Raw genomic sequence first — 8960 nt, 5'->3', positions numbered from 1 at the left:
TGACAGGGGGCAGCGCCCAAACCCTCTGATCGCCCTGCGGCTGTGTGTGTGACAGGGGGCGGGGCCACAACCTCCCTAACCGCCCTGCTCTGTTCCTGACAGGGGAAGGTGCCCCAACCCCCTGATCGGCCCTGCTCTGTGCCTGATAGGGGGGAGCTCCCCAACCCCCTGATTGACCCTGCTCTGTGTGTGACAGGGGAAGGCGCCCCAACCCCCCCATGGGCCCTGCTCTGTGTGTGACGGGGTAGAGCTGCAACCTCCCCATCGACCCTGCCCTGAGTGTGACAGCAGCGGCGCCCCAACCCCCTGATCAGCCCTGCTCTGTGGGTGACAGGGGGCGGCGCCCCAACCCCCTGATCCGCCCGGCTCTGTGTGTGACAGGGGGGAGCTCCCCAACCCCCTGATCCGCCCTGCTCTGTGTGTGACGGGGGGAGCTCCCTAACCCCCTGATCGGCCCTGCTCTGTGCATGACAGGGTATGGAGCCCCAACCCCCCTAATGAGCCCTGCTCTGTGCATGACAGGTGGCAGCACCCCAACCCCCTGATTGGCCCTGCTTTGTGCATCACAGGGGGTGACGCCGCAACCTCCCCATCGACCCTGCCTTGAGTGTGACAGGGGGCGGTGCCCCAACCCCCCAATCGGCCCTACCCTGAGCATGACTGGGGGTGGCATTGCAACCCCTGATCCACCCTGCTCTGTGCATGACAGGGGGCGGCGCCCCAACTCCCCAATCGGCCCTGCTCTGAGCCCGACCAGGGGCTGCACCTAGGGATTGGGCCTGCCTTCTGCCACCTGAGAGCGGGCCTAAGCCAGCAGGTCGTTATCTCCCGAGGGGTCCCAGACTGTGAGAGGGCACAAGTGGGGCTGAGGAACACCCGCCCCCGCCAGTGCACAAACTTTTGTGCACCGGGCCTCTAGTACTTTATAAAAAAAATTAAATGTAGTAAATCTTTCCAGAGCATAGATTCCCATTCATCTTAGCTATTGTAAATGAACTGTATTGAGCATCAACCTATGAACCAGAAAGCCACGGTTCTATTCTAGTCAGGGTACATGCCCAGATCATGGGCTAGATTCCCCAATAGGTGGCATGCAGGAGGCAGCTGATCAATGATTCTCTCCCTCTTCCTTTCTTTCTGTAATAAATTAAAAAAATAAAAGAACCAAAACACATCACCATATTTATAAAGACCATTTTAAAATTGACAAAATTTACAGGGGAAATAAAAATTTCACAGCAGTTGCTCATATAAGTTGCAATTTAATTTTTTTGAAGTATTTGAACATTCTGACTATTTAAATGATGTATCAATGACAAATAATAGCCAAACCTATGGAACTTCTTGAAAAGAAAGCTTATCATGTAATTACCAAACATTATTATTAGATAACTAGTGGCCCAATGCACGGATTCATGCACATTGAAAGGAAATTAATTAGAAGAAATATTTTAATATCGCTATTCGCCCTTTCTCTATAACAGAAGTGTCAACCAAATTCACAAATGACAATGACAGACTGAAACACACGTGTGCGATTGACACCAGTGAGAGCTTTATATGTATCGCGCATGCATGTCAACTTAGCCTTTTATATGTATAGAATATAAATTAGACCTGCGTTCTGATGTAGCTAAACTTTTTCCAGTTCAGTGAAGCACCCCAACTTCTCTTTCAGGTAATTGTCAGCAACACAGCAGTAAACATCAACACGAAGCAGATTATTATTGTAGGTAACACAGAGAGAACAAAGGGTAAAATATTTAACTGTAGCAGTGTTTGACTATATTCTGCACAGTGAGAAAACCTAAGTCATTTTCAAGGTCCACCATTTCTTACTTCTTTTCAGTCAGGTCAGGTTTCTAAACTTTCTAAATCTCCATTTTCTGGCTAGTGAAAAGAAAATAGGATTCCACCAAGTCTCCTATCTACCTACTCTAGGACTTCTGTGAGGATCAAATGAGAAAAGGCACAGGAAAATGCTTCATAGACATTTGGTTAAAGTGTAAAATGTTTGCACCTGGCTATAAAGCAAGTCCTGTTCCTGGGCTGAAGAAACTCCAAGGAGGCTAGTTGATAGGGAGAGGAAGCCAGATGTTGCTATGTGATGTCATTACCCGGTGCCCACAGCCACCATTTTCGGGCTGGGCTGTTGGCCACATTTTGCACCATGGGGTCTCAGCAGTGTTGACTGCGATTGGTGGGCTGTCTCACCGGGGTGGTGGCGGGGCCTGTGTCCCACTTGGGGGAAGCCGAGTGTTGGTTTGTTGGTGCCAGGTCCGCGGTGCCATTTATTTTTAAATGGCCAGTGTTTGTCGTGGCAGCTCCTGCATTGAGCGTCTGCCCCCTGGTGGTCAGTGCGCACCATAGCTACCAGTCGGACGGACACTTAACCTTTTATACATATATATAGATAGGACTTAAAAAACATTGACTATAAATTAAGAACTGTTTTCATCAAAAGAAACAGATAAAAAACAAGCCATAAAACAACATTTCTTCATGAGATTGAAGAGATATCTATAATACATACAAAGTGGGCAAAATTAGGTTTACAGTTCTAATACTAATAAATAATAATACAAGGATAAATTGTAGCCACTGTTCTCAAAACTGCCTGGTACTGGCATAAGAACAGACATATAGACCAATGGAATAGGATAGAGAACCCAGAAATCGGCCCAAACCACTACGCTCAATTAATATTTGACAAAGGAGGCAAGAACATACAATGGAGTCAAGACAGTCTCTTCAATAAATGGTGTTGGGAAAATTGGACAGATACATGCAAAAAAAAAATGACACTAGACCACCTACTTACACCATACACAAAAATAAACTCAAAATGGATTAAGGACTTAAACGTAAGATGGGAAACCATAAACATCTTAGAGGAATCCACAGGCAGCAAAATCTCAGAGATGCCGAAGCAGTATTATCACTGATACAGCTCGTAGGGCAATGGAAACTAAGGAGAAAATAAACAAACGGGACTGCACCAAAATAAAAAGCTTCTGCACAGCAAAAGAAACCATCAACAAAACAACAAGAAAGCCCACTGCATGGGAGAACATATTTGCCAATGATATTTCCGATAAGGGTTTAATCTCCAACATTTACAGGGAACTATACAACTTATCAATAGGAACATAAACAATCCAATCAAAAAATGGGCAAAGGACCTAAATAGACACTTTTCAAAAGAGGACATACAGAAAGCCAAGAGACATATGAAAACATGCTCAAAGTCACTAGTTATCTGAGAGATGCAAATCAAAACGACAATGAGGTACCATCTCACACCTGTCAGAATGGCTATCATCAACAAATCAACAAATGACAAGTGCTGGTGAGGATGCAGAGAAAAAGGAACCCTCTTGCACTGCTGGTGGGAATGCAGACTGGTGCAGCCACTGTGGAAAACAGTATGGCGTTTCCTCAAAAAACTAAAAATGGAACTGCCATTTGACCCAATAATCCCACTTCTAGGAATATATCCCAAGAAACTAAAAACACCCATCAGAAAGGATATATGCACCCCTATGTTCACAGCAGCACAATTTACAATAGCTATGATTTGGAAACAGCCTAAGTGCCCATCAGGAGACAAATGGATCAGAAAACTGTGGTACATCTACACAATGGAATACTATGCTGCTGTAAAAAGGAAGAAACTGCTACCATTTGCAATAGCATAGATGGAACTAGAGAGCATTATGCTAAGCAAAATAAGCCAGTCAGAGAAAGATAAATATTACATGATCTCACTCATTTGTGGAATATAATGAACAACATAAACTGATGAACAAAAACAGATCCAGAGACAGAGAATCATCGATCAGCTTTCCTCAAACCTCAGAGGGAAGGCAGAGGAAGGGGGTGGGAAGGGTAAGAGATCAACCAAAGGACTTGTATGCATGCATATAAGCATAACCAATGGACACAGACACTAGAGGGGGTAAGGGCACGAGTGGTGGTTGGGGGTGGGTAGGCAATGGGGTTATTTGATAAGGACATGTGTAATACCTTAATCAATAAAGGGGGAAAAAAAAGAATAAAGTGTGTTTCGTGTACTCACAACTGTAAACCTACTTTTGCCCACTCCTGTACATCTGACAAAGGATTCAAATGCAGAACATATAAACACTATAAATCAATAAGAAAAAGGCCAATAAGAGACTTTAACAGATTCTTCTCTAAACGAACCACCCAAATGTCCAATTAACATACGAAAAGTTCCTCAGCTTCATTAGTCATCTAGAAAATGCTCATCAAATCCACAATTATTTACCCCAATTTACACCAGACAGGCTAAAATAAAAAACACGACAAAACCAAGGGTTTAAAGTAACTACAACTCTCATTCACTGCTGGTAGTGATTGCAACAATCACTTTGAAACCATTGCATAATATCTTCCAAAGCTGAACATATACCTTATGACACAGCAAACCCTCTCCTTAGGAATATACCCAATAGACAACATTCATAGTCACCAAAAGACACATACAAGAATGTTCGCAGAGGCACTATTCATAATGATTTCAGTCACAACAATAGCTGTAATTAGAAAGACAGACAATGGTAAGTACAGGGTGTCCCCAAAAAATGTATACACACTTTAACAGCTGATAGCTCAATTTTGAAAATGAAATGTATTTTAGTAAACATGACCTTTATAATTATTACAAGTTTGTGTATACATTTTGGGGGGACGCCCTATATTTATGAGGATATAGAACAACTGGAACCTCCATACATTGCTGGTGAGAATGAAAATTGTACAACCAATTTGAAAAACAGTTTGGTCATTTCTTAAAAAGTTAAACATAAACTTACCTAATGACCTGGTAATTCCAATCCTAGGTATACACTCAAGATTTTAACAACATATGTCCAAATAAAGACTAATATGTGAATGTCTACAGCAGCATTATATATATAACCAGAGGCCCGGTGCATGAAATTCGTGCACTAAGGGGAGGGGGGGAGTCCCTCAGCCCAGCCTGTGCCCTCTCATAGTCCAGGACCCCTCAGGGGACGAAGGAGGTTGGCCAGCCAGGGAGGGACCACGGGAGGGCTCTGGGAGGGCTCCAGGGCGTGTCCGGCCCATCTCACTCAGTCCCCATCAGCCAGACCCCAGCTGCAAGCTAACCTACCGATCGGAGCATCTGCCCCCTGGTGGTCAATGCACATCATAGCAACTGGTCGACCGGTCGACCATCTACCCACTGGTGGTCAGTGTACGTCATAGCGACTGGTCAACCAGTCGACTGTCTGCTCCCTGGTGGTCAGTGCACGTCATAGTGAGCAGTTGAGTGGCCTTAGTCTATCATTAGCATATTACGCTTTGATTGAACAAATGACCAGAAGACCGGACAATTAGCATATTAGGCTTTTATTATGTAGGCTATCAATAGCAGCAGTAGCAATAGTGGTTAGCATGTACAGCATTTCCTGGGTATTAATTTTTCCTTCTAATATTCTCCAGTATTTTTAGATGTTGTTATAAATACTAATTTTTGAAGGGGTATCATATTTTGGGGGTGGAGGGGAGCGATCTATTTTAGAATTCTACTTCACATAGAAAGTAATTGCTTACAAGGGCCACATTTCCAAATTATGTTAAGTTGTTTTTGTCCAAGGAAGGGTAAGTTATTAATTCTTACATATCCATAAAATGATATATCAATATAATTTTTCTTGGCACATTTAGCTGTCTGATTTTAATTAAAAAAATTTTTTTAAATGCTTAAATTTTCTGTGCCATACCATCCATTGAAAGCACACCATTCTCTATCAACAAGGACCTAATGAGAAAAAATGCCTGATTGTACAAAAATAACAATTAACTTCTCATAAAACTGCAGAATGGGATATATAAGGGAGAATAAATTATTATTCTTATTTATATTTGTAAATACTCTAAGTGTTATCTCCATCCAAAAGGTTCGATTTATGACCTTCTTTGTAGTCATGAAGATTCAAATGGAGTAAAAGGGGTTAGCCAGAACTATGAAGAAAAGGAGAATGCATGAAGAAAGGGATACCAAGGGTTCTCTCCAACAAACATATCTGCCCTTGTACCTTATAAAGAACAGGTATACCTAGGATGGGGCCTCCATATCCAAGCTTACCTGTGCATACTCTCTTTCAATAGCAGCCTTCTTCTGACTGAATGTCCTAAAAACACAAATAAAAATTCATTACCAAAAGTATTATAATAATGTCATGTAAATTTACCACCACACCCTCAAATTGTACCTGCTAAGCTGTGTTAAGGAAAGGAACCATTTTCATGCATCTTATGTGCCTAGGAATACTGCTGACATCACAGACTCCTCTGGAGTCAGACAATCTACATTCAAATCCTAGCTCCACCACTTACTAGCTGTATGACCTTGGTCAAGTCACTTGACTTCTCTGTGCCTCAGTTTCCCCTTTGATAAAATGGGGATAGTAACAATACCCACCTTGCAGAGGTAATGTAAAATTTAGTTAATTAAAATATATAAAGTGCTCAAAACAGTGTCTAGCACATAATAAATGCTATATAAATGTTAGCTATTGCTATTAGAATGGCTAGTGCATAGGGGGCACTAAAATAAAAGAAAATTTACTAACAACCAATGTAGAGGGAACTACAGAAAACAAGTTTAAAATCAAATTCTGAGCAGCTTCTCATCATGAAAAAATAGTCAAATCATTTCCTTCTTCCCAGTTTTTTACAAGAGTTACAAAACAAAGTACAAGGCCACTACATGTGTGGTACGATGGGAGCACCCTTTCCATACCCGTATATTTCATAGATTCTACAGCAAACACTTTTCACATTTTAACATTTATTATACATTGGGATTCATCTTTTAATAATTATTGGTAGTATTTTCTTCTATGGCAACAGTAATGAAATAACAGTGTACCTTATAAACCATAGACAAGGTAGAGTCAATGATATATATAATATGCACAATTTACCTTGAATAGTCTGAGTAAAGACTTTCCTATGCGTGCCAGATATGTGTGCTCTTAAAAGCACTTCATTAAGGCAGAGATATGACAGCAAAAAGTGTGGAGCATCACCTCTCACATTTATCAAATGCAGCCTAAATAAAGCTGCTTTGCCCTGGCCTGGCTGCTCAGTTGGCTGGAGCATCATCCCGTACTCCAAAAGCTTGTGGGTTCGATTCCCTGTTGGGGCACTATGGGAGGCAACTGATCAATGTTTCCCTCTCACATTGTTTTTCTCTCTCCCTCTTCCTTCCTCTCTCTCTAAACTCAATTTAAGAACATTTTTAAAATCCCTTTCTTTAATAAATAATTACATAAAAGCATAAATAAATAAATAAATAAATAAAGCCTTTTTTTTTTTTCTAGTTGCATGTGTTGACCAACTGACTTGTTTTATTTGGACATCTTTAATCTTATTTTCCTTTCAGCTCTTGATGCACCATAAATAAAATAAAATGTCATCAAACTGAGTTACCTGAAAAGAGATAATTTTATCACAAAGAAATCAAAGTCCAAGTTTGTCATGAATAGCCCAGGGCCTAATATGAAGAGAGTCACAAGAAATCATCCAATGCTTTCTAACATTGCATCCTTTAAATAGTATTCAGGTCATTTTAGTAAAAACTACATGATAGGAGATTAGTATGTCCTCTTATTCTTCAAAAGTGCTGATATCGTGACACACACACACACACAAAAACCCTGAGGAAAAAGGGGTTAAACACCCCCAACAAAAAGTGCATTTTCAAAAAAATTCTTTATTGTTTTAAGTATTACATGAGTCTCCTTTTTACCCCATTGACCTCTTCCTGGCTGCCCCTACCCCCCAGCACATGCCCTCACCCCCCTACTGTCTGTGTCCATTGGTTATGCTCATGTGCATACATACAAGTCCTTTGGTTGCTCTCTTACCCCCTCACCCCCCACTTTCCCTCAAGGTTGGACAGTCTGTTCGGTGCTTCTATGACTCTGGTTCTATTTTTGTTCATCAGTTTATGTTGTTCATTATATTCCACAAATGAGTAAGTTCATGTGATATTTATCTTTCTCTGACTGGCTTATTTCACTTAGCATAATGCTCTCCAGTTTCATCCATGCTGTTGCAAATGTTAGGAATTCCTTCTTTTTTACAGCAGTGTAGCATTCCATTGTGTAGATGTACCACATAAAACTGCATTTTTAAGCACAGTCATGCACCCCTTAACAGGAACATATTCTGAGAAATGTGCCATTAGGCAATTTTGTCATTGTATGAACATCATTGAGTGCACTTGCACAACCTAGATAGTATAGTCTACTACACACCTAGGCTATATGATTAAACCCATTGCTCCTAGGCTACAAGTCTATACAGCATGTTACTGTACACAATAACACAAGATTAAATCAAACACAAGATTAAAATAATGCAATCAAGAGATATGGTAAACACAAGTTGTATGAGGCAGCTGTGTGTAATACAGCATACTGTTTTACAACCAACTTTTTTATAAGAAAGATTGTACTCTAAAATAAAGATTAAAAGTATAGTATAGTAAATACATAAACTAGTAACACAGTTGTTTATTATCATTAAGTATTATGTACTGTACATAATTATATGTGCTATACTTTTATACCACTGGCAGTGCAGTAGGTTTGTTTACACCAGCATCATCCCAAACACGTAAGCAATGTGTTGTGCCACAACACTACAACACTGCTAGGCAACAGAAAATTGTCAGCTCCATTATATCTTACTAGAGGGCTGGTGGATGAAATTCATGCACTCGGGGGTGGGGGAGGGTCCCCCTCAGCCCAGCCTGTGCCCTCTCACAGTCCGGGAGCCCCACTATGTGCCCTCTCACAGTCCGGGAGCCCCACTATCGATGGGGCTTCATGATGGATTGCCCCCGCAGAGGGAGGCCCAGACTAACTGCTGCAGCGAACGGCCAGGTAGCCTGGGCTTCC

The 8960-nt window shown here is 41.4% G+C and overlaps 1 protein-coding gene across 2 annotated transcripts in view; it reads right to left on the bottom strand.

The window, feature by feature from the left end:
• FCHSD2 (FCH and double SH3 domains 2) overlaps positions 1–8960 on the bottom strand; it is a 165180-nt gene that overhangs the window by 136943 nt on the left and 19277 nt on the right. The window contains exon 3 of one of the 2 annotated variants that reach the window (XM_006094478.3): positions 6137–6182. The exons of the other annotated variant lie outside the window; for it this stretch is intronic. Within the exon in view, the coding sequence (XP_006094540.1) occupies positions 6137–6182 (46 nt within the window). The remainder of the gene's footprint in view (positions 1–6136; positions 6183–8960) is intronic. 2 annotated transcript variants of the gene reach the window in all.

The sequence above is a fragment of the Myotis lucifugus genome, unplaced genomic scaffold (assembly GCF_000147115.1).
Source record: "Myotis lucifugus unplaced genomic scaffold, Myoluc2.0 scaffold_138, whole genome shotgun sequence".
In the NCBI taxonomy this organism is placed as follows: Eukaryota; Metazoa; Chordata; class Mammalia; order Chiroptera; family Vespertilionidae; genus Myotis; species Myotis lucifugus.
The sequence above is the reverse complement of the archived record's forward strand: the minus strand, read 5'-3'. Positions and strand labels throughout refer to the sequence as shown.